The sequence below is a fragment of the Rhinolophus hipposideros genome, assembly GCF_964194185.1.
Source record: "Rhinolophus hipposideros genome assembly, chromosome: 5".
Taxonomy (NCBI): Eukaryota; Metazoa; Chordata; class Mammalia; order Chiroptera; family Rhinolophidae; genus Rhinolophus; species Rhinolophus hipposideros.
In genome coordinates, this window is record NC_138051.1 from 46,170,234 (window position 1) to 46,198,056 (window position 27,823).

Sequence of the window (27,823 nt, forward strand, 5' to 3'; positions counted from 1 at the left end):
CATGTCTATTGGCCATCTATATGTTCTCCTTGGAGAAATGTCTCTTCAGGTCCTCTGCCCATTTTTCAACTGGATTGTTTGTTTTTTGTTGTTGAGTTGTATGAGTTCCTTATATAATTTGGATATTAGCCCCTTATCGGAGGCGTTGTATACAAATATCTTTGCCCATTCAGTTGGTTGCCTCTTTATTTTGTTGATGGCCAAGACATGGAAACAACCAAAGTGTCCTTAGATAGACGACTGGATAAAGAAGATGTGGTATGTATACGTGTACACAATGAAATACTATTCTGCTATAAGAAAAGATGAAATAGTGTCATTTGTGACAACATAAATGAATCTTGAGATTATTATATGCTAAGCGAAAAGGTCAGAAAAACTCAAGAACTATTTGATTTCACTGATACATGGGCTATAAAATTGAAAGGAACAAAGGAACAAGACAAACAAATAAAGAAACAAAAACTCATAGACACAGACAATAGTTTAGTGGCTACCAGGGGGTAAAGGGGAGGGTGGGTAGATGAGGATAAACAGGGTCAAATATATGGTGATTAAAGAATTGACTCTGGGTGGTGAACACATAATGTGATATACAGATGATGTATTACAGAATTGTACATTTGAAACCTATGTAACTTTACCATTGTCACCCCAATAAACTTTGATTTAAAAAAAAAAAAGATGGGTTAATCTAAGCATCCATAATAACAAACTGCAATGGATTAAAACACAAATCTATCTAAATCCGTGAGTTCAAGATAACCTTTAAAAAACTAAAATCTAATTAGTCAGCTTTGTAGGAAGCTAAGGAATCAAGTTATTATTTTGAAAACTGATTAATAAAAGAATCAAACATGTATTTTCCCTTTCCTGTACATACTACTGGACTTCAGTGTAATCAAACAATTGCTAAGGAATACTACTCAAGAGAAGTATTCCAGCTCATAAAAGGGTAAAATGATATAATTAGAACATCACCATTTTACAACCACTAACGAAATAAAGAATCACTGATGGCTGTTAATACTACAAAAATGCAAAACAAGTCGGCATTATGAGACCCCTGATGAATACTACATATGAAATATTCCTGCCCAAAAATCTGACAAAAGCCTCTAGAATCTTAAATACTAATTTACAGAAAATAGAACACAGGAAAAGAAACATGTTAAATTACACAACAGGTACACAATCAGCAAAAGACAAAAAACTACAGGATTAATAATCTAACTTCCTAAATAAATTGCAAGGGGGAAAAAAAGAAGAAGGAAAAACTATGGATTAAAGTAGACATAACCATTCACAATATATAGGCCTCATTTGGACCTTAATTCAAACAAATCAATTGTATAAGATTTTATGAAATAACCAGGGAAATTTGAACACTGTGTATTTGCTGATTACTAATAGAATTTCATTAAAATGGTATGTGTTATGTTTTTTTAAGAGTCCTTATTTTTTAGAAACGCATGTTGAAATATTTACAAATGAAATGATATGGTGAAATCCACTTTAAAAAAATCTATGTTGAGAATGGGAAGGAATGGAAAGTATAGAGTCTGTACGACACAATGAGTTGATAACTATTGAAGCTGAGTGATGGATTCACAAACTTTCATTATATTATTTACTCTTTTATATGTATTTGAAATTTACCACAATAAGCTTTAAAAAATTAACCTGGAAAACAGTAAGAAAAAAGTTAAACCTTCCTTCTATAAAAATTACCTGGGTAATTCAGATATTTATTAGGTTGATGCAAAAGTAATTGCAGTATAAAAGGTTAAAAATAATTGCAAAAACCGCAATTACTTTTGCACTAACCTAATATTTTTCCTAAAGGTTTTCTTTTTATTTCCTTTCTTTTAAATATTATTAAAATATTATATTTATCATCTGTAAAAAAGAAAGTAAAAATAGGGCCCTCATCTCTTTATCTCATAAGCTCTTTCAGAATTTAAAAATAGTAAGTAATAAAACTATAAAGCTAGAAAACTATAACTATACAAAGTACAAGATGAAAAGTAAAAGCTTAAATCTCTCAACTCGTATTCCCAAAAGGTAATCAGTGACCAGTATTTAGTTTCTTGTGATTTGTTCCAGGAAACAATATAGGGAGAGGGAAACCAAATACTGTGTTAGCGCACATTCATGTGTGTATGCATGACACAGAGGGTGTCCAAAAAATGTATACACATTTTATGAAAGGAAAAAACTGTATTAAAGTTACGCTGATGGTAACCACTTTGAGCACCTGTTGTAAGTGCAGAAGTCAAACGTAACTTGTGTTCATCTTTTGTTATGGGTACATAGAGTATTACAATTTTGATAGTTTTTACCTTCCTTAAAACATGTATACATTTTTTGGGCGCCCTCTGTATATATGTAAAGTGCAACAAGAATCAAACTGTTCTGCATCTGTTTTCATTTAATAATATAGCACATATTAACACATCAATTTATTACCTCATTTTTAATGACACTGTTTGTATATTACGGGTATAATTTATTCTATTTACTTAGAATGCTTAGAATGCTTAGAATATTTTTTAAATTATTGCCAACATTGCTGATAAATACCCTCTAGATACTAAAAAAATCTAAATTATTTGGGATAACTAAGAGTAAAGGAAGTTTAGCACATAAGAATAAAGTTTTCCTAGGCCCATGCACTAAGCCAATATGTGAAACAGCCAAAATTTATTCTTAAAAAAAAAAAAAAAAAAAAAAAAAAAAAAACTGGGGGCAGCGAGTTTGCTCCGTGGTTAGAGCGAGGTGCTCATAACACCATGTCGCCGGTTCAAGTCTCACGTGGACCAGTGAGCTGTGTCCTCCACAACTAGATTGAAAACAACTTGACAGAGCTGAGCTGCGCCCTCCACAACTAGAATGAAAAACAACTTGACATCTTGAAAAAAAACACTGTTCCCCAATATTCTCCAATTAAGAAAAAAAAAAGGCTATATAATTAAAAAGAAAGAGCTGTATTATGTGGCAAACATTCTGTATGCTTCAGTTTAATAGATATGAAATTAGAATAGCATGGTAGGAAATCCTATCTTACTATATACCGTATTTTGCAATGTATAATGCGTTCCTGTGTAAAATGCACACCCACATTTTCGGCCCAAACATTCAGGGGGGAAAATCTTTAGTTTTAATTTTTTAATTCAAATTTTTATTTGTTTATATTTAGGTACTTGTTTTTTGTATTATAAAGGAATTTTAGCATTTATTTATTATTACACTTTCAACTCATAAGCATAAGTAAAAGAATTACAAACATTTATATAGATACCGAATTAGTACTACCCATATATAATGTGCATTATTTTTCCCTTACAAATGTGGGGAAAAAAGTGCACACTATACATGGCAAAATACAGTATCTCAATATATCTGTAGGAGTAAAAATGTGTGAAATCTTACACTACTCAAACTGATAACAAAATGTTAGATTCAATTACAAATAGTAAGTGACTGATCTTTTAGCCACACCAGAAATTTTGATAATAATTTCTCAAAGGTGAAAAGTAAATCTGGTAATGATTGTTTTTTTGTTTCTGTTTTTCATCTACATGAATATTAGCTCAGAAACTGTCTTCTTTTATAAAAGAAAAAGAGAAACTTACAAAATGTCCTACCTTGATCATCATCCTCCTTTGGTGTTTGTTCTAATAGCGTGTCCAAGGCTTGGATGTAATCTTTCATTACCCAATAGGCAAGACTACGCAGAAAAGGATCAGGGTGTAACTTTTTGCAATCAAATCCTGAGTTATCCTGCTGATAACCCAAAATCTTCTGATTTAGGATGGATATATAAGTGGATGAAGTCTCAAATTCAGATTCATATAAACGGGCAATAACCATGGCTAGCTGAATATCTTCCATTTTTTCAAGACATACCTGTAAAGTTTAATATTAAGAAATAATAATAATTATTTAGAGATATAAAATATCCCACCAATATCCCGAAATTATCTACCATTTATATTCTCACTGGGGAAGGAGAGGGAGGGTCCAGAGGCTGAAGTGTAAATGATTGCCTGATAGGAGATTAAGGAATAACAAGAAAAGCAAGAAACCAGAACTTAGTAGCTTTCCAACCTAGGAAAATTATTTATAAAATAAGAATAAAAGTATATCAACATCATCTCAGACACAGTTCAATTTAAATTAGTAACATTTATTTTTAAATTAAATGCCACTTATGACATTTGAATTTAGATACATCAGTTTCTCTTCATTTCCAAATGTATTTCATATAAACATAATTATTACTGTTTTAAAGGACTTTCTATTTATATAACAAATAACACACGAGGTAAAACCACATAGTCTAATTATTACTCTCTGTGAATTTATATTCTAATATAACTACGCATCTTGAGAATTTGAGATCATTCAGGCCACATGAGCACTTTTCGGTCAATAAACATAACATGTCTTTTCTTTGCCTGAGTATCTTCTAGGCTACACTTCCTATTTCAAAATTATAAACATTGTTAGTTTAAAAAAATTATACACCTGAGATAATTTTGAAAATATGACTAATTCGAACGTAAAGTACTTTCATTTTGTTGGATATTTCCTATTTTTTCTATCGTGTATTATTTCCATTGCTATTTTTCCTTCACTCATTTGGATTGCTCACAATGATAGTACCCTACGAGGAAGATATCATAAATAAACATTTATAATTACTCTCTTAACCAGCTGCGAGGATTATCATTTCAAAAAATGCAAAGTTTTATCTCTTCACATTCATTTGCCAATATCTAGGACAACTACATTACAAAACAGTACAAAATGCAATTTTAGTTCTATATTTATAAATTACATTTAGAAGAAAAATAACTTCAAGTATCTGCCTTTCTACACTAAATAAGGAGGTTGTGATCTACATATACTTTAAATAGTTCAGAATCACAAGATGGCCAGTAAGAAGATATTCATAAACCACTTTTGCCATTTTTCATACATTTATACTTGAAATGAATATACTTATCTTGAAATGAAATATTCGTACATAAAATGTTTCATCTATGTTTCTCACTTAAATTTATTTATAATTTCATTTATCACAGTACCACTATTTAAGTTCAGTAACTTCTGTAGTTATTCTCCTTCCTTTCAAACATATGACAAAAAATTACAATCTCCTCCACAATCTTTTCAGGTTTTCAATCTCTTACAAGTATTGCATAGTATATTTTTTTATTTATACCTCTATGGCATCTTTCAATGAACCAGCTAACAAGAAAAAAGCAGCAGATTGTTCAAAGCGTTGTTTTCCAAGTAAAGAGAAAGCATTTTTCAAAGCAGCTTTACGCCACCTATCTTCATTAAAGTTGTGGCTGAAAAATGTTGTCATTTTTTCATCATGCTGTGACCTGGGAACCAGAGTACAAACATCAGTGGTTAAACCAAATTTCAAGTATTTTGAATCCTGTATAGAGTATGTAAAAATGAAAAATAAAAACCTTAAATATCCATCTAAAAAACAATAACCCATAATAGGTGTTTATTATCAAGCTTCTCTTTACTTCTTCTAATAAAGAAAGCTCAAAAGACCCTATGTAAACATGAATATGAAGCAAGAGCATTTTTCACTTTCCAAAGTGCTTTTATCAACTTTTTTTTTTTAAACAACATCCCACTTTTTAGGTAAATTGAAACAATATTATGCTCGTTTTTCCAGATAAATGAATCAAGGCACAAAGAACTAAGCTGATTTGATCAAGCTCATATATCTAAATACTTTCAAAAGTATTAGGCTTCTATTCACAGCACAACCTTCATTGAATTAAATCACGTTGAGTATTAAGGCAACTTACCTAAACAGACCCCACACTACTGCTTTCTTCTTCATTGAAAGGTAGAATAATGCAGCATCCAAGGCATCATTGTTCCTTTGAAAAGAAGCTTTGGCAACCTAATTGGTAAATAAAATATTATATTAACAACCATTTGATAAAAAATTACAACCATCTGATAAAAACATTATAGCAATTAATGCTTCTTTCTGCTACCTCCATCGCTGATAGAAACTATGGAGATGGGAAAAGGTGGCTCTATTCCACAATCTCCAGTATCTTATGATACATGATCTTAAAGATCACCATTTGCATGCCAGCGATAATAAAAATAAGTACCTTTCACTTATTTTATTGAATCACCACAATCCATGAGGTACTATTATCCTCATTTTATGAGATGACTGAGGCACAGAGAGGTTAAGTAAATGCCAACAGTCACACAGTAACAGGTAGAAAAGGAAGTAGAACCGTTGTAGTACTAAAACTGTCTAACATAGGAAACAATAAAGAAGGCAGACTATTTAATAGATGTGATCTTTTTCTTGAAAATTAAATACATTTCTTAATATTTTATAAAAGTTAGAATACTAACTTCCACGATATATGTGATGTCACAATTGAAAGCTCTCAACTAATTAATACTGATACAGACATCTGTGAATACATATCAATTACATACATGCAAACATCCACACATTTATAAAGTTACAGACAAAAATAAATGCTCCAGGTTTTTTTAAAAAATGTATTTTTTTAAAAACCATACTGTTCTGATATTTTTCAAATTTTGACAATTCTGAAGGATTGACGCATTCTTTCTGGCGTGTAATTAAAATACAGAAGTTTGAAGCTCCATTATTTTGAAGACCTTACAAATTTCAGTTCTTAGAAATTTAATGAGAAAAGATCTTCTTTTTTTGTTGTTGTTAAGGAGGGCGCTGCTCACGGTGGCCCATGTGGTGATCAAACCAGCAATCTCTGTGTTATTAGCACCATGCTCTAACCAACTGAGCTAACCGGCCACTCCGAGAAAAAGTCTTAATGAGCACATAATTCTCCTTGTATTATAATGATAACCTCCTTTGAGCCATAAAACCAAAGTTGCTGAATTTATACAATCAACTCAGAGTAACTTTCAAAATTATTAAGCCAGTAACAATGCATATAATTATATTGTTTTGAACACAATACCAAATAGATCATATCTTATTTCTCAAAGATACTGAGATAATCTCTGCAAAACATGGATGTTTTATTAGTTCACATTGACTGATGGTGAAGCAAGAAGCTACCAAGGCATGGGAGAGAGGGGAAAGATACCTAAAACTGTATCACAAAATACTTTACCTTCAATACTTTTATTTCTCTTCCCATTTCTTAGTATTTTTCTCTGCCTTCAATCACATAACTTAGTATTCCAATGTTTAATAATTTTAGAGGAATTTTTATACATTCTCAACTATGGATTTATAATACAGAGAGTGCCAAAAAATGTATATACATTTTAAGAAAGGAAAAACTGTATTAAAATTGTAATAATATATACTGATAACAAAAGATGAATACAAGTCATGTGTATACCTTTTTTTGGCACCCCCGGTATATAAAGGCAAAAAATTTACCTTTTAATTTTAAGAGAAATTAGTTGAGGAAATAAATCGTTATGTATATACCAGCAATATTCAATTATAATGACACAACCCACTGTTGACAAGAAATTAAAGAGATCTTTGTAGGTAACATCTGAAACATTTCAGGCAAAATACGCCCTTTTTTCCACTGCTATACACCAAAAACTAGATTTCTTATTTGGTGTGAGAGTAATTCCTTCTGACATTTGTGCTTACTTTGAAAAGAGCAACGCTGATATCTTATTAGCTGCCTTACATGGAGCAGGAAAATCACACTTTTATCTTCATACTTCAAATTATGATCTGAGAACCATGCACAGCAGAATCACAGGACACTAAGCTAAGATGCCACAGCCCTGCCACCCCCAACCTACCAAATGAAAATATCTGGGAGCAGGACTGAGGGATATGCATTTTAAATAAGTTTGCCAGGTGATTCTCCTGACACTAAAATTTGAGAACTACTATTGTAGAGGAATAAATTCCTCTGGGAGAAATAGATTTGTACTTCACAAATGTAGTATCATTAATTGAACTTCAGGAATTTTAATGGACTCCTAAAAGTAAAGAGTGAATGAGAATTCTGCTTTCCTAACCCTGACAGAGTAGAAAAGGCACAGACTAAGTCTAACATTTATAAGTGATAGGAGTTTGGGCTGGTTAACTAGCTTCTCTGAGTCTTAGTTCCATCAGGGAGAAAACAGAGATGTAGCCGATGAGAAGATGAAATAATTTATCAAAAGCAAGTAGCACCAAACCTGGCACAAAATAGATACTCAACAACAGTTAGTTTCTGCAACACTGAAAAAACTTTCAGTTTCCACTAACAATTTTTTTTTCTAAAGGGAATCTATCAGAAAACTGATTCAGAAAACCTGTCTTAAAAAAATTTATTGCATGATTCATTTGCTGCCAAAGATGTCCTTCAAGTATACACAAATCAAAACTTTTTATGAAATGGTATTTTAAGTGTGCACAGGAAGTTTGCTGTTTATTAACTTAGACAATACTTTATTTAAAAAGAATGATTTTTCTATGTAATGTATATAACTAATAATAACTTAAGTTTACTTTCTAAATTCACATTTTTTCATTTTTTTAAACTAGAACACACCTCAACTGAGAGCAGAAAATATTGCTATTTCATAAAAATTATAAACTCAGTGTATATGGCAAAAGACAAATGATATACTGCATAGATGTTTTACAAAGGTCAAGTTTTGGAATCTACAAAAAATTTTATTTAAGAAATACTCAGAATCTCAAGATATACAAACTAATTCCCCACTACAGTTTCTCTGGAAAATAATAATTTTATCCTTTAAAAAAACCTTTTTCTTAACTTCAAAATCCAATGAAGTAAAGTTACCTTTTCAATGCATCTTCGAAGAGTGTTAATATTCCTGACCCACCAACCTATTCCCATAGCTCTTAACTCAGACCATTGAGGGTCTCCTCTCTGAATTGCAGGAATCATATTAATTAGTTCTTCCTCAGCCTCAGAATGAAAAGCCCAGGCAAAATGGCAAGTAGACACACCTAAATCAGAAATACAAATAATAACCTTTAGAACTACATCAAAAAAGAACAAAAACAATTTTTCACATACTCATGTATTCAATCATTCTGGAAAGAATTTTCAAGCAGAAAAAAGGAAGTCTTTCATCATTCAGGATTTTATACTATAAAGCTTCTAAATACAAGATTAGTGACAGGATATACAAAACCAAAATCTCCTTTTCCCAAACATATTTGCTTTTTCCCCCACTGCAAAAAAGACACTAAAACTTACTCATTGGAAAGAAAGGTATTTGAATATGGAGCCATTCATAGGTACACACACCAAACTTATCAACAGCGAAAGCTTTGGTCAAGTCAAAGTATCTTGCCCCATGTGCCTGAGTGTCCTTTCACAGTTCCACTTGCTTGGGGACCATATCCTTTAGTACTGAATAATGCAAACTGCCCCATTCATCGCTCTGGTCAAGGAGCTAGGTATCACTTCAAAGCAAGCTCTAAATTTCATCAGAGTTCCAGGGAATAACAGACAGGAGGCACATTCCTCCGCCTTTAGTGCCTTGATTGAAAGTAGTTTAAAGCTACCTAATATTGATGAGATAAGGCACTGCCTAATATTGATGAGATAAAGCAAACTCCTTTTGCGCTGGTAGAAGACTGACAGGGACCTAGGCTGTATTTAGATGCAGCAAAATGGATTTAGTGACAACATCAGACTTGGAAGTACAAATGAATTTATCAATAGTTTAACTACTGATAACACTTCACTAAGAGCAGATGAAGAAACATGAGGGGAGTAGACCACACTGACTGGTGACCGATAGTGAGAATGATGGGAAGAACCCTGAGAAGCTTAGGAAAGAAGCCAAATTAGTCAAAGCAGCCATTTCTGCAAACCTATTTTGTAAAGAAGTGTCTGAGGTCAATGATAGTCACATTACAATACAGGCCTCTCAGTGCTATAAGGCCATCAATATTACTACATATAATGTTTTTCATTAACAACTACTATACAAATTTTACATGTAGTTCAAAGCTTTTCTAACAATTACTGCTTTAAAATAATTCCCTTAGACTCTATAAAAGAAAAAACTGTTATGATCATTTTAAATAGTAATCTTAATTTAAATTTCCCATTACTAACTTTTTTTAAATTAAAATTTATCGGGGGGACAACGGTTAGTAAAATTACATAGGTTTCAAATGTACAATTCTGTAATAGATCATTTATATATCACACTGTATTCACCACCCGTAATCAATTCTCCTTCTATCACCATGTATTTGACCCCATTTACCCTCATCTTACCATACCCCTTCCCCCTTACCATCTGGTAACGACTAAACTATTGCCTGTATCTATGAGTTTTTGTTTCTTTATTTGTTTGTCTTGTCCCTTTGTTGCTTTCAGTTTTATATCCCACATATCAGTGAAATCATATGATTCTCAACTTTTTCTGTCTGACTTATTTCGCTTAGCATATCATAATCTCAAGATCCATCTATGTTGTCACAAATGGCACTATATCATCTTTTCTTATAGCAGAGTAATTGCTACCATTTATATACAATCATATTTGAAATCATATCACAAAAATCAATGCAGTAAGTCTTTACTGCCCCTATAAATTTAGGGGTAAAATGGACAAAACTTACTAACGTCAATTTGTAGTTTTTCAGAACCAACAAGGCAGATTTTCTCACTATTTAAATCTTTGTCTGATTTAAGCAATACTACATGAAATAACTGACACTTTGCTTTAGAAATTGCTATTATACAGCAATGCAAAATGAATACTTTAGATGATATAAAATTTATAATATAAAAGAATAATATGCAATATATTACATTCTATACCCTTAAATAAAATAATTAAATTTTTGGTATGATTAAAAGGAAACAAAAATATACACAGGCATGTCAAGAGAATTAAGCTCAGAAAACAAGATTAAGAGCAGTGAACGTACTTGGTGAAAAAAGGTATCGGAAAGAAAAAGATCAAGTACAGCATAGGGAATATAGTCAATGGTATCGTAATAACTGTGTACAATGTCAGCGGGGTGGTAGACTTGGGGATGTGTTATCACTTTGTGAGAGGTGTGAATGTCTAATCATTATGTTGTTTTGTACACCTGAAACTAATAAGAAAGAAAAAGAACAGGCTCTTATTTTTATTTGCATACCAACAGCAGACTATCCTTTGCAGTTTATCTGTTCTTAGCTTTTCTATCTGTACACTGGCCACTTAACTTTTTCTCTGAAAACTGTTCACAGGACCATCCCAGAAAAACAGTCACTTCTCATCTCCAACGTTTTAAGTGTATTAAAGAGAGAATGGAATTTGACCAAGCTTTAGAAATTTAAGCTGTTTTAAATCCCCCTAGGCAAGGTACACAATTGTCATTCAGTGCCATTTGACTACCATTTAAAACTAAAATTTAGGGGCCTGTGCGGTTGGAGCTCCGTGCTCCCAACTCCGAAGGCTGCTGGTTCAATTCCCACATGGGCCAGTGGGCTCTCAACCACGGAGTTGCCGGTTGGGCTGCTCGACACCCGTGGGGGATGGTGGGCTCTGCCCCCTGCAGCTGGGATTGAGCACGGCACTTTGAGCTGAGCTGCCGCTGAGCTCCCGGATGGCTCAGTTGGTTGGAGCGCATCCTCTCAACCACAAGGTTGCCTGTTCGATTTCTCGACTCCCGCAAGGGATGGTGGGCAGTGCCCCCTACAACTAGCAAGGGCAAGTGGCCTCCACAACTAAGACTGAAATGACAACAACTTGACTTGGAAAAAAGTCCTGGAAGTACACACTGTTCCCCAATAAAGTCCTGTTCCCCTTCACCACCCCCCAAAAAAAATCCAAAAGAATATACAAAAAAGTTCCTAGAACTAAAAATAAATAAATAAATAAATTTAAAACTAAAATGTACAAAAACATTAAGACACCATTTTTTTAAACCTACCCAAATGGCATAGATTGTTTAAAATAATGCCAAGTGTTGGCAATGGGTTGAGTGTTGGCATCAGCAAACATTGCTTCTGGAAATGTAAATTAGCACAGTCTTTCAAACTGTGGCAAGACTTATCAAGAGTTAAGAATTGTCAAGCCCTTTGACTCAGTAATTCCACCACTAATTGTACCACTAGAAAACATGAGGACATAATCAGATAGATACATATTTACATGCTATGTTATAAGGACATTCACTACAGTGATCATTCAAATAGAAAAATACCCAGCAAAATTTGTTTCAAAAATAAATTGGATAGATGAAATACAGTTTAGACACATGACAGAGTATTAGATTACAGAAAATCATATTTTCCAAGAACATTTATTGAGAGTAAAGAGTGCTATGGGTAAGAATAATAAACCATAAAGTCTGCTATTCTATTATAAGCCCCACAATACTAACACATATTTGAATAGGGCTGTCCAGGATGCTGGTATCAAAAGGAACATAGTCTAATGAAAACTGCACTGGATTGGGATTCTACTTCCAACTCCATTAATACATAGCCCTATGTCTTAGGCAAGTCACCTTAAACTCTACTTTTCAATTTTGCAATCTATAAACAAGAGGATGGTAATAAATCCTTGTCTCAAAGCAGTGTGTGTGGCAGTATGCTGCAAGTATGCAGATCCACTGGATTACTGTATGGCAGACATTCCTGAAACATCAGCTTTACTTGTGAGTAAATGACTTAGAACATAATGTTTACATTAAAATAAACAAATTATAACATGTAGGGCAAAATTTATATAATTTTTAAAGAAAAGACATTAGACACTAAAGAAATTCAGGGCCACATTGGATTACAACATCAGGCAAATCAGGTTTACTGCTAAGCTACTACAACTTTATGGAGTAAAGTCTGAGAAACTGAGGTATATGGGCAAAAGTCAATGAATAGAGCTAAAAGATACACAGGAAAATGATAAGTGGGTACTACGTGATAGGAAGATCTTAAATCTAGTGATAGGTATGCTACGATTTACCTAATACACAAGTATGAATACCCCAACCACTTCTATTCTGAATAAAAGTTGTACAGACAAGGAGTTAAATACCTTGATGAAGTAGCTGTGCTCGGTATAAAGGAGGTAGTGATGTCAAAAGGCATGTGTGCAAGCGCATAGCTAACAAGTATCTCAAACCACACTCGTCTAACGTGTCTCTTCCTGTAATGTAAATAGAAAATACGTTTAAGGAAAAAGGAATGCAACAGATCACATACAGATCAAAAGTTAGAAAATAATAAATTTAGTAATGATAATTTACACAAATATATGAGATTTATTTTAGTGTATTGCTTCGTGTACGCTTTAATATCTTTACTAAAAATACCTTTACAAAAAACATAAATACTAAAATTCAAATAAAAAACAATCGGAGAAATATAATTATCTATTGATACAGGTAACAATAGTGTTTATAGCTACTCATGATAAATGAGAAGGAAAGAGATCTTAAAGGCCAATAAAAATATGTTAACTATAGTAAGTTAGACCCAATTTTTAAAAATATTCCCTATGTGAATTCAGATGAGATTTAAGGACAAGAATTATATAACTAAAGTGAAATCATTTATTACATAATTAAATAGCTAATATTCTGTAGGCTGGTTAGCTCAAGTGAAACATAGTACTATCAGAGATTTGAAATTTGATTCCCCAGGCCAGTGCTACAGAAGTTAAGGTTGAACCATAATGATTCCACAAATTTACTTTTAGTCAAAAGTTGAACAAAGGTATGAAAGTGTGGTAAATTTAATCAAGACAACAGCAGCTACTGGATAAAAGCAATCCAAATGTATTAATAGTAACCATTCCAGTGACTGCCATTTAGGATGTACTCAGAGAATGCTGAATAACAGTTTTTAGAAGAAAATAAAATGTTCTAAATTGTCAAAGTTCAAGTTCCAGCTCTTCTTCCATTAGCTATATTCATTCATCCATCCATTTATTTATTCAACAAACTAAGTATCTACTACATGCAAAACACCATTTAGGTACTGGGGTTTGGCAGTGAATAAGGCAGTGTCGACTTTCATGAGGCTTACATTTCAGGAGACAGACAAACAATAAACAAACAATGTGTCTAGTAGAAATTAATGCTATCGAGAGAAATAAAGCAGGATTGAGAAAAAGGGAATGCTGGAGTTAGAGGGTTCTATTTTATATAGTGTGGCAGGGAAGAACTTTCCAATAAGATGACATTTCTGCAGAAATCTGAAGAGGTAAGAGAATGAAACATGCATAAATCTGGAAGAAGAGCATTCTATGCAGAGGAAATATGTGCAAAGACCTTGAAACAGGGATGTGCTCAGTGGCTTAAGACAGCATGGCGGCCCATAGAATAGAGAGGAAATGAGCACAAATCACAGAGGGCCTTACATGTAGACCACTGTAAGAATTTGGCTTTTATTCTCAAGTGAGGTAGGCATCCACTCACCAGAAGATGAGCAGAGGAGAGATTTAATGCGATTTTGTTGTAAAATAGTCACTGGTTCCTACGTGAAGAACACACTGAGGTAACAAGAATGAAGCAATTTAGGAGACTTCATCAAAAATTAGTCAGAAGGTGACAGTGACTTGGACCAGAGTGGTAACAGGAGAGGTGATGAGAAATGACTGGATTCTAGATATAGTAGAACTGAGAGCATTTGCCAGTGGAGTGGATATAGTGTAAGAGAAAGCAGAGTCAAGAAAGCCTCTAAGTTATCTCACCTGAACAAATGGAAAAATTCATTTACTTAGAATCCATGTACTGAGATGTATAATTTATTTAATCTCTGAACTTCAGATTCCCACCTGTGAAACAGAGACATTCATTCCTGCCTTATCTACCTCATGAAAGTCCATCATTACCGGATGAGCCATTTTTATAGTGCCTAGCTAATGACATAGCTTTATATCAGAAAGTTCAAACAATTTTTCATGGATTGTGGCATGCCTACTTTCTTAATGTCCCAGAGTAAAAACTCTAATATATATTATGTTTGCTCCAAAGGTTTAAGGCTATTCTGGGGAGAATCTTGCTCTACTGCACACAAACTCAGAATGATTAGGATTTTTTAAATTAGCATAGTTAGAAAATAGGTCACAGACGAAACCCTCTACTATCTCTAGTTATTTTAATCTACAGAGTAAAACTTTGGGGACATATTATAAGGGTATAAACCTCTATGAAGAGATATATTCTAGGTGGCTTTGAGGAAGTCTTTTTTCCTCGAATTTGGAAATCCTGTGACATAGTTAAGAATACAGGCTTGAAGGCAATGATTTATCCACATACGAACTCCAATTCTGGCACTTACTACCTGTGTTGATCTTATTAAGTCACTTAATCTCCCTAAAGATCAGCATCTTCATCTATAAAATTAAATACAATGATAGCTACCCACTAGAAGATTGCTGTGATTATTAAATATGATAAAGTTACACGAAGTGCCTGGCACATAACAATCGTTCACTCCTCCACAATATTTATTGAATGAATGATCAATCATTTTCAGTTTCCTTTGCTAAAGACGTCATTTAAAATCAGCACCATTACCTTCAACTATCTGCATAAAAGAAAATGGAATCTAGTTTTAATAGGCAGCTAAACATTTTCTGGTTACAGAATGAATTAAGCAAGACACACATTATATTAAAATATGTGAAAACCTTATCACGAGACTTTATGGAAAAAATAGGGTAATTATAAAAATTTTTTATACCTAGAAATGGTAAGATGAACAAGCTGAACCCATGAGGTGCCTACAAGCCTCGTGGCTCAGAAGTAAAATTAACAAATGGGCCATTAGTATCACTAAAAGTAAATAAACAAATAAAACAAAGAAATCAATCTGTTTGGAAAAAATGAAAGACTATATACCCGAAACCATACCAAAGTATCAGTGTAAAATCTTATGTAGCAATGCGCAGACACCACAAATCCATGAAGTTTTGTGCATAAATCACAGCCTATGCCAATTGTCTTTTGTTCACAACTAATCATACTGCGTAATAATAATTGTCTATTAGACAGGTCTTTTCCCTGCAAGGTTCAAAGAAAGACTGCAATTTAATATGAGTCATTACTTAGATAAACAAACAATTCTATTAATGATAACGTTATAAACTTTTAGTGAGGATATTTACCTGAGTAACTCTTATCTCTATTTTCGTCCAGTTCAGTACTGGTGGTAGCCACTGTATCAGCCAAAGCTACAAGGAACATCTGCTCCAGACGGGTAAGGCCTGGCAGGCTTGAGTGCATAAGATGACTGGAAAGCACCCTAGCATGTTCTTGGCCAAAGTAGGCTGGTCCATACTGGGAAAAATTTATTACTCTTGATTTGTTTTCTCTCTTTTCTGGCTCTAAATTGATATCATCTGTTGTTATATCCTGTACTTGGAACAGCTCTGAATACTGATCCTCTGGATGACTTCTGGTACGATCTTCATAGCTCTGTGGTATTTTAGTACTTTCTTCTGAAATTTTGTAGGTTGTATCTTGATCTGCAGCAAGCAATGCATACAATGGGAGTGGAGGAATAGAATCTATCTCAGTATAATCTCGAGTACCATCTTTTCCTATGGTGACTGTATCTTTTGCTGTACTGCCACTTACACTAATGGTTCGAGAAAGATGTCGCTTAGTTCCTTCTCCAGCATCAGCATCTCTAACTATTGCAACTTCACCTGCAATACATTTTACTAAATGAGAGAGAATAGCTTTAGCCCTGCGAACTTTCCCTAAATCCATCAATTCTAACAGCTGAGTTGGATGATACTGTGGCAGAGTAGGGGAAAGTACATGTGCAGCCTCAAATAAGCCACCATCTTGAACTACAGTTGGTGAACAAAAAACATCATCAGCAACAGCTGTTCCTTCAACAATACTTTTTCTTGACAACATATTAGATTTAAAGGCAGAATGATCTTGTGCTGCAGTCTCTTCTGCATCAGGACTATCAGCTTCAGTGTCTCCAAATTTGACACCATGCTTCCACTGTGCGTATACATGCATTTCACAATCCATTCCTACCACCAATATCCCATCTCTCACCCACGAGAGAGAAACAGGTAGTGAAGGTGTACCATCAACAGAAGACACTAAGTCTATAGATCTAAGAAGAACCCATCTCGACCTCACTCCTTGTTTGATACTACCACCTAATGGTAAAGTGATGACAGCTACTCCATCCTTACTATTGGTTTGTTCAGTCATAATTCCTGAAAGACGCCCATACATGAAGATATTAGCACCAACCCCCACTGTGAGAATGTGGGAGCCATCTTCTTTTGATACCCAGTCCAAATGTACTAAATGCTTGATATTAGGAATAAGGTATCTATCCTTGCTCAAAAGGGCATCTGATTTGCTATACACAAACAGATTACTGTCAACACTGACTCTTGAATCAAGTACACTCCCAACCTTGACCAAGTCATCAAGATGAATTGTTTGTTCTAAAACCCATTCTGACCCTCCCGTAGATTCACATTCAAATATGCAAACATGCATGGAGAATTCTTTGGAAACAAAACCATTGTGTTGGACAGGTTGTTTGTAAGCCACTGCAAGGCGACCTGTGTATGAACAGCTAACAGCAACTGGTCTTCCCACAATGCTCACTGTACTGCTATTATCTTCTCCTTCATCATTCATCAAGGGCCATCTCCTCCAGTGATAGGTTTCCTTCTCATTACTCTTACATTGTAGGTTGGTTTCCATACTACATTTCCAGAAGCGTACTTTATTGTCAGAACAAGTTGTAACCACTAAATAAGGTGCAAGGCACACTGGATAAATTGAAGAGGAACTCAGATGGCCTTAAAAAAGAGAAAACAGAGAGTCATAATAATAGAACCACAAAATAAAATGCTAATAATCAAATTCTAGAATGTGATCAATCCAAAGCAACTCTGAGCTTCAGAATAACTGCAGATCCCCCTTAACTAATGCCCAGTGACCAAGGTATCTATAGAAGTCTTGAACAGTCCACTGGTGAAATCAAACTATGCAATAATAATCATTTAACTTGTTTTTAGGTAATTAAGTTTAAATGAGGCAAATATTTCATTAAAATAAAATTCAAGGCAATCCTTAATCAATAAACCTGTAATTTTTATATGCTTTCACCACAACATGTCTCACTGGACTTTCATCCTATATCTTTTATCACTTTCACCATTGATGCCAAAGCAATTTTTATAATTTTCCCTTCAAATGTCCCTAACCTGCCCTCAATAATACAGACCCTAGACTTGCCCCTATCATCAAAATGTTTTCAGACAGCTAAATAGACCATTAGATCTCACCATTTTTACCAAGTTTAACTCATGCTTTCTTATGACATTGAACCAAAACCCTCACTACTTATTCCTGGCTGCCAAAAACTAACACTGCCCGTCTACCATCGACTATAAGATGAGGGGTAATAGCGATTAAGATTGGAGTCAGAAGACCTGGATTCAAGTTCCAGTCCACTGATACCTTCATAACAGTGGGAAAGCCACTTACACATCTGAGCCTGTTCTTCCATCTAAATAGGGATTGTGTTACTAGTTCTCTTGGAGTGGTAGTGTCAAATAGCACATCTGAAAGTATTTTATAAAGCTGCCGAAAAATATCATTTATTATTATCAATGCCAATTTGAGTATATCCCAAAATTACCAAATATTTTGAAAGACTGAAAAACCAGCCTAGATCTGCATCTGCCACTAAAGCCCAAAGTAAACTCTTAATGTGATCTTTCCAACTCTGAATTCCGTCCTGTCTTAGGGATGAATAAGAGAATCCTCCTACTCAAAACCATTCACCAGGAATTGGAATAATCTTAAACCGCCAATTTTGGTTCCCCCAAAACACTAGTCTAGGAACTCCTCAATTCCAATTCCACAAGTGACAGACCATTTTACACTGGCTTCCAGTCCTGCCCTCCACACTGTCTTATCCACCTTGTTAGTCAGCGTCATTTCATGGCAGCCAAATCAGAGTCTCGCAGCCTACATTTTTTTCACCAAAGTATCTGCCAACTCTTGTTCAAACATACTTAATAAGAGATACGATTACCATAACATGGATGAAATGCCTTAAAAAATAAGCTTCACTGATTTGAAAATGAACATATTTGTTCTTTGCAATTTTACTATCATAGCATTCCTATTTATAAGAAACCTCACATTAAAATATTTACACTGTTTTCTGTCAAGCTGATTACATTTATCACAGGAAATTGTTTCTTATAAAGACATATTTCTAAACAGATGTATCATTACTAGAAAATAAATCTTTATTTCAATGTCAACATACTACATATTTCAGAAGAGTTCATCCATTTTATCCACTGAAGATTGTTCTGAGCTACATAAAACTGCCTGGTCTTATAGTTACCTACCTGCTGAAGGTGTTGCTCTTATTACTTCAACTCCTTCTGGAAGATCAAGAGGTTGGCTATATACCAGTCTAGAACTCAGAATAAGTTTACTAGCAGTCTGAAGATTGGCAATTGATGCAGAATGTGGCATAGGGCTCACACTGGGAGAGGTTTCTGGAGAAGAGTCTACATTCTTCTGTCCGGGGACTGAAAGTAGACTCTCTGATGAAATACCTTCTGAAGCTTTAGCTTTGGAAATAAATTACAAAATTATGAAATACATTACTATCATCACTATATACATGAAGTAAAATAAACTTTATCATTTAAAAACATAATTTCTTAAATGTGCTTTAGAAACAAGGTTACTTTTCAGACTTTGCTTAGTTACCTTGTTAATTTTTTTTTATTTTACTTTTTACTCTTATTCTTTCTTAGCCATCTCCAGTACAGAGACCCTGTCAGGGAAACTCAGAACATGTAAGAGCTAGAAAAAAACCCTTAAGTTATCTAGTCCAATATTCTCAACCTTTCAAATACATCAAAAGCTTAAGGACCTTGTTAAGATAAAGATCTCGGGGCCTAACCAGAGAGACACTGATTCAGTTGTTTTGGGGTCTATTCCAGAAATCCGCATTAATAAGCACCTTAGGTGTTGCTGAAATAGATGAGTCATGAATCAAACTGAGAAATAACAAGGTTCTGCCTCACTTAATAGATGAAAAAATTTAAACTTGGAAAACTTAATGATTTTCCTAAGGTCATATAATTAGTTGTGGCAAAGAAGACACTAAAATAACAGCCTCTTAACAATTAAGTATTGAAACAAGATAACGATTTCAAAAATACAAAAAATAAAAGTTCCAAACAAATTTAAGATAACATTAGTTGACTGGCTTTGTATTGGTCTTAATCTTCCTCCAAAGAGTTTCCAGCTTTCATACTAGAATGGAGTGTAACTCTCTAAGCAGATTCAGTTACCTGTGCTTCTGCTACACCTGAGGGCTACTTTGTATTACATTTATTTATTTGTGTGTCTGTCTTCCCCCATTAGATTATGAATTCATCAAGGGCAAGGATGACGTCTTATCACTTTGTACATCTCAAGAAGCACCAGAATACCAATAGATAATAATCAACCCCCTTTTGCTTCTGGTGGATATTAAACATGTCAATCTAATGGCCAACCACTCAATAAGAAATATAAAAACATTTTCATTTTATGATTACAAACTTGAGACAGTAGTGAAAAGAGATAAGTACTACTCCTGGATCTATCATTAACTACATACATTTCCTTAACAAGGCACCTCACTATCTCTGGCTATTTTCTCATCTGAAAATAAGGATGAACTATATCATTTCTCTTCCTGTAAAGTAGGTAATTTTCTTATATCTCATGCTAAGAAAGAAAATAAGAGCAGGAAAAAAATAGCAAAGCCTTTAGAGCCAGAGACCTGATTTTGAAACTTGGTTCTGTGACAAGCTAGATGTGGCATTTGGTCAAGTTACTTAATATTCCACTAGTAAGTGAGGATAACATCTATCTCACATATATAAAGCACCTATCTCAGTGCCTGGAACCTACCTAGTAGTTACTCAACATGCTCTATCCCCATCTAAATTTAAGCCTCTCGTTTCATCCTCAGCCAGGATTTTCAACACACTGATAAACTCAAGTAATTAGCTATAAACGGCAATATACATCCACTATGATAAACTTGCTAGGAATGTTAGAAACAAAAGATAAGTGCTTTCTTTCACAGTTAAAGAGAGCATATTATTTGTTTGACTCTACTGTACTCTTACTGTTTGTGATCATATAGTGCTGTCACAAAATGGCAAGCAAGCAGCTCTATACTATCTCTGGCTTTAGGAGAACAGCAGTGGGACACGTCCCTCATAGGTAGTGGGGTCAGAAGGTATCACATCCTTTCCTACCACAAGGATCTGTTACTATCTCTATTATTCTTTGAAACCATTGCTGGCTCTGAGCTCAACTCTAGAGAATACTATATTCTCTGGTGGGTTAAGAATTCTCTTTTTGATGAGCTGGTTTTAGAACCCTCTACTCTTATTCTGTGAAACAACATGTAATGCCAAGAATTAATCACAAAGGTTTTGAAAGAATTTTTGGATTCCTTCTGCCTCAAGAAGATCAGGTTCAGCTAAACACAGGTAAAAGGGTTCTATCAAATCATTTGGCTTTTCTAATGCCAGTTCATGACTCAGTTAAAACTGCTATTTACACAGTTATCTAACAATTTGAATTAGAAAGAGAAAAAATATATACATATTAGTTCACTGTATTAAAATTTTGAATATATATTAAAAAATCAGTTAAATTATATAATTATGAGAAAGAATAAAATCTTTTAGTAACTCAAATATTTTGAGTTAAGTAATTTAAAGGGGGTTTGGTTTGGTATGGCTATCTGTGCAGTTCTTCATTTTAAGAATTATATCTTAGAAAATAAGTTTGTTTTAAAAAGAAAGATCCATGGGGCCGGCCCAGTGGCTCAGGCGGTTAGAGCTCCATGCTCCTAACTCTGAAGGCTGCCGGTTTGATTCCCACATGGGCCAGTGGGCTCTCAACCACAAGGCTGCCAGTTTAATTCCTCGAGTCCCGCAAGGGATGGTGGACAGTGCCCCCTGCAACTATAAACGGCAACTGGACCTGGAGCTGAGTTGCGCCCTCCACAACTAAGACTGAAAGGACAACAACTTGACTTGGAAAAAAAGTCCTGGAAGTACACACTGTTCCCCAATAAAGTCCTGTTCCCATTCCCCAATAAAATATTTTTATAAATAAATAAATAGAAAGATCCATGATGAATTTCTTTGCTTCATACTGTAGATTTTCTACTTCGTTAAGAAATTAATATGAATGTGTATAGCGAAAGCATGGCTGAAATGATTTTTTTAATCAATGTTGCATTTCCTAATATGCCACCAAAACAGTTCTGCTTATGAGCCTCACGTGCTCAATCACATTTTCTAGACAGCAAATCTGCTTCTCTTAGTGATAATACTAAAGCTAACGTACACTGTACTGTATCAGAAGGCGTTATGTATTAATCAACAGGAAAGTACAATATTAATTCTATAGCAAAACTAATTTATAGAGACATATTACCTAGAATAGTCATAAAAACATTTTAATAAGTATTAATGAAAAAATAAATCAATCAAGCTTTTTTTAATATGTCTAATGTGCTCATGTGTTTTTAGATGTTTTATTAATGATTTATGACCTTGCTATTAAAAATATGGCATATACATACTTCGATTCACCAATTCAATTTATAGTTCACTAGATCTTCATTTTAAAAAGCTAAGCAACTTAAAGCATATTCCATAAAATGAATTTATTTCACATTATATCTACATAAAAATTACAATTACTTACCTAAACATGGCTGTACAGATTTAAGATGAAGGTGCCACATATGGAGAATAGAGTAATTATTGCTGTCCTTTTCAATTACTACTAGAAAGAACTTTTCTGAAAATGGTGGTGGGCGATATCCTATTGCTCAAAGGAAAAGGATATTTAAGTTAACATGTTTCTATAGAGTTAAAAGAAAAGACACTTTTAAAAAACATCTCTTGATATGCATAGAAGTTGGGAGGGACAAGGCAAAATAGACATTTAGTAGTTTTATATAATTTTTGTGCCAAAAGTTAGGTAGCTATCAAAAACTAATGAGGCCACGTCAAAAGTACACAAAAGCCAACATGAAGGGACATCAATTGGTCAAAGATGGGACAATTTGAGCATCAGAGGATAAAAATGAATACAATTTATTAAAACACACTAACTATATAAAAAAACACGAGTTCATAAAAATAAGAAAAGAGAGAGGGCATATAAGAAAAGAAGGAAAGGAGGCACAAGACGAAATGGAAGGAGAAGAGAAAGACAGGGAAGAGACAGAGAGCAAGAGAGGGAGGGAGAGTACATAAGCCAAGCCAAACTCAATGGTTGCCCCTCAAAGTAACCGGAGCACTAACTCCTTATTTGAAAAATAGGCAATTAAAAGGAAAAAATTTTTTAAAAAAATTTATCCTGCTTTTCCTATATAAAAACAGCATTTAAAGTCATGGGGGGAGGGGCACTGGTAGTGGTGCAGAAGATACATTTTAGAAATTTTATGCATTTTTTATGAAAAGACGTGATTTGGGGACATAACTTTCCATGTTCTTCATATATATAAATTGTACTCTTCGTATATGAAAATGAGATCTACACAGGACAACAAAAATTTTCCTTAAAAATGAAAATTCATAATGACCACTCATTGGCAATGAGCAGTGCTAGGGCTCAAACTGTGGTCTCTAAATCCCATTCCCCATCAAAAGGAAGAGTTTGGTGGGATGACTCCATTCTTGCAAAGGAAATCTACAAGATGTTTGGAAATCTACTTTAATTTGTTTGGATCCATATTTAAAGTGCACATATTGTGTTTCATTATTTATTAAGAGTCTTTGAATCTAAAGTGATCCCGCTTTATGCTGTCATAAAGCCCCAACATTTTTTAAACAATTGAATAAAATCAATATGGACTAGTTATTACACAATTCTGAGGAATTTTGTTGTTTTATTAATATTATAATAGCATACATGCAAGAAAGCCATTTTTAGAAACGTATATGGAAATATGCAGGAGTGAAAGAACATGACGGCTAGATTTTCTTTAAAATATTCAGGAAAAAAGAAAAAGAAAATAGAGTAAAGTAAATGAGACAAAAATCTTAAAATCTCAATCTAAGTTATAGGTGTAAAAGGGTTAATGTAACTATGTATTCTACTTTATAAGTGGCATTTTTAAAAATTAAGAGTAATTAATTTCATACATATTTATAGATTATTTTATACATATCAAGTCCTTTAAAAAAATAGCTATAAAATTAGAATATCAGGAAAAAATGTGAAAAACTAAAGGAAAATCAAGAAAGGCATTGGAAAAATCTTTTGGCCTGATTTTGCAGTGACATAAAGAAATATCAAAAGACGGAAATAAAAAAATATTTTTAAATGCAAGTCTTTCCATTAAAAATATTATAAATAAACATACCAACTTTATATAGGCATTGTTTTCTAGTAGGTTGGCATGTATTTACTGTTACAAATAGCATGATAAATGATAGCTAACTTTGTCGGAAAGCATATAAAAAAGGTTAACCCAGACAAAGGTGAAATACTAAGGAAAAACAAATTTTAAGTCTATAAAGTAGTATTGTTATAATAGTGAAATAAAACTGAACATGACAACTGATTAACTTATAAAAAAGAAAAGTTCTGATATATGAAGAAAGATCCATAAAGGGGAAAAAAATGTACTAGTCTGAGGGGTGAAAAGATGTCTGAGCTAAGCCTCATAGAAGACAGGAGCTCATTCTCATTTGCCACTAAAGAAAAGAAAATTATCTATACAAATTAATTAAAAATACTTTCCTTAAATGACTATACATAATTCTGTGATAAAAGCTATACTAAGAAAATCAAATATGTCCATCTAGATACTTGCAATCTATAACCAAATGAGATAAAGTATCTGGAAACCCTTTTAAACTAAAAAGTGTTCATCATAGAGAATGAATTATTAAAATACAATGTGTCCTTCCTACTTTCAAATAGAAAGTATTCTATTCAACATGTTCTATGGTCAAATAGAACATGGCAACTCTATAATTACAAATTTATACCTCCTAAAGGGATCATTTTAAGCTAAATACTAAAGTTTAAACATCATATGGTTTGTTCTTGAACAGTCTAATGGAGAACTACTTACTTTCCTTCACTAAAAGAAAAAAAATACTACACTGCAGAGGAGAAAACTTTAAGATGGTACCTTAAATTCACAGCATACCTGAAGTTTCTAAGAGACCATACAACATATCTTACACTCTATATTCAACAACAGTATGTACCAATTTATTATTATTTTTTGAACTTACTCTAAAATTAATTAGCTTGTTTAAGATACCACAGGGAACTTACTACCATTCAGAACAATTGTAAAGTTAAACAATTAAAATTAATTTTTGAAACAATTAAAATTAATTTTTGAAACAATTAAACTAGGTTTCATAAATAACATTTCTTGACAAAAGTCTATGTTGCCAATGAAACTCTTTCAAAATGTAATTTCAGCCACATGCCTTCTAAATCTACAAACAAGCAATTTTGACAGAACTGGTATATTTACTAAAAATTATGACAGTGATGACTCTTGATATAAAGATCTATACTCTGAAAAAATTTAGGAGGCCTTTTTTTTAAGATGAAGGTAAGCAAACTCAAGACTATTTTTTAAAATTACCTTGTGATGGCTGAAAAAATACTTCTGTTTCCTTTTTCTCCAGATCTTCCTTATGTGGTTTATATCCTATAATGAAGTCTTCTTGAAACACATGAAGCAATTGTGTATTTGAGCCACACTACAAATATGAAAAAAATAAAGAGTTCTTTATTTTGGAAATTCCATCTCTCACACACCACCGCCCCAATAATACTAATGTAGAAGAAATAAATCACTCTAACAATTTCTATTCTTTATTTACTGACTCATTGGAAAGGAAAAAGCACAGAAAAAAAAAATCATTACAACTACCTGGGCAGAGAAAAATACTTTCAAAGATGCTACAGCCAATAGCAAAACTGAGGAGCTCTAACAAAAACAAATCAACAGGTATGCTTCTTAAAAAAAAAAAAAAAAAAAAAAAAACCCAAAAAACAAAACATAATTAACCTGCACCACTCTGAGCTCAAAAGTATCAGGTCTCATGCCTGGCTGGAGAAGGCTATGTAAGTCACATTAGTACAGGACTCCTTTAGTTTTCCTAATTCCACTTCAAAAAAAAAAAAAAACAAACTAGAAAGGGCCTCAAAGTATTCCCAATAAATCTGTCTGGTGGGAATGAAGAGGGATCCTATAACAACCAATGGGGATGACACATCTCTGAAGAAATGTACTTATACGTAACTAGGATTTCGAGAAAGATGGATGAAACATCACTGTCAGTTGCTATGCTACATGACCATGTTTTTAGACCAGAGAAGAGTAAAGACCATTATGGCAAAAACAGCAACTTAGAATCACAAAAGTGAACAGAAATTCAAGGAAAGGCTAGATCCAAACAAAAGCTTATTATGGAAGTGTGTCAGGACAATTAGATGGAGATGGCTGTGCGACAGATTTCAAGGTAGATATATGAAAAACATCTTTTCACATTCATAGTATAAAAGATCACCTCGCCATGGGAAAAAGAATAAAAGGGAAGGGTGCTGTCTTCATGGACACAGAAATCATACAGCACACTGGGTACAAAACTAGAATGAGTATAATGCTAAGTGAAATAAGTCAGACAGAAAAAGCAGAGAACCCTATGATTTCACTGATATGTGGTATATAAACCAAAAACAACAAAAGAACAAGACAAACAAATGAGAAACAAAAACTCATAGACACAGACAATAGTTTAGTGGTTACCAGAGGGTAAGGGGGTGGGGGTGGGTGATGAGGGTAAGGGGGATCAAATATATGGTGATGGAAGGAGAACTGACTCTGGGTGGTGAACACACAATGGGATCTATAGATGATGTAATACAGAATTGTACACCTGAAATCTATGTAAATTTACTAACAATTGTCACCCCAATAAAATTAATAAAAAAAAAAACTAGAATGAGTTTTAAATTTTATCATTTATTAAAAGCCTAAGTCATTTATCAGTGCTTGCAGTTTACCAGCCCTTGTGTTAAAGATAGCCACTACAAGGAGGGAAAAAATCATGAGCATGTAGTGACAGTGAAAAGCAGAATGCTAATGAATATCACCAATTCACAATATTTAATTTAATATTTACTATATTAATAGCCTATGATAAAGAGTAAAGAAGGGGCTAGTGGGGGATGAATTTAACACCCCCAGTCCATTAGAAATTAAGATATCTATAGAAATGAAGCCAATCTACTCTTCTTCCATGTCCCTATGGAGTAGAAAAAGGAAATTTCAGGTTGAATTTGAAAACAAGGCATGGCACTTAGGATAGAAAACTTAAAGCATTAGTAATTTGAGTCCGGCAGCCACAGTTCTGTTGCCAAGAACAGATATGGTAATTTCTCTACATCGGGGGAAATTATTACATTTTCCCCAAAAGAATGTGCAAGGCACCATGGAAAAATAATGACATAACTCTATATTTGTTTCTAAATATGACTGGCTCTTTCTTCATTTCCTTGTTTGAAAATGTTGTTAACTTCCTCACTAATCTTTTTCTATATTTGGAATGAATATATTAGTTCTATCTCTTTAGTCCATAAACATGATCCTGAAGAAACAAATATCCTGAGAGCTAGAATGGATTTCCTAAGCAGTAGCTGGGAAAGAACAATGGCTACACAACAGACCTGTGATTAGAAAGTAAACGTATACTTTGATCCATTTTCATCTTGCATTTTAATGGACCTCAT

The 27,823-nt window shown here is 33.6% G+C and overlaps 1 protein-coding gene across 7 annotated transcripts in view; it reads right to left on the reverse strand.

Annotated features, from left to right (window-relative positions):
• DMXL2 (Dmx like 2) overlaps window positions 1-27,823 on the reverse strand; it is a 121,985-nt gene that overhangs the window by 29,143 nt on the left and 65,019 nt on the right. For 4 of the 7 annotated variants that reach the window (XM_081049104.1, XM_081049100.1, XM_081049103.1 and 1 more), the window contains exons 15-23: window positions 25,671-25,788; window positions 22,754-22,873; window positions 19,366-19,593; window positions 16,120-17,796; window positions 13,042-13,152; window positions 8,823-8,992; window positions 5,841-5,938; window positions 5,231-5,396; window positions 3,648-3,909 (exon numbers count right to left, since the gene is read on the reverse strand). In XM_081049104.1, the coding sequence (XP_080905230.1) occupies window positions 3,648-3,909; window positions 5,231-5,396; window positions 5,841-5,938; window positions 8,823-8,992; window positions 13,042-13,152; window positions 16,120-17,796; window positions 19,366-19,593; window positions 22,754-22,873; window positions 25,671-25,788 (2,950 nt within the window). Of the gene's footprint in view, window positions 1-3,647; window positions 3,910-5,230; window positions 5,397-5,840; window positions 5,939-8,822; window positions 8,993-13,041; window positions 13,153-16,119; window positions 17,797-19,365; window positions 19,594-22,753; window positions 22,880-25,670; window positions 25,789-27,823 lie in introns of all 7 variants that reach the window. The other 3 variants (XM_081049102.1, XM_081049101.1, XM_081049098.1) reach the window with 1 other exon arrangement.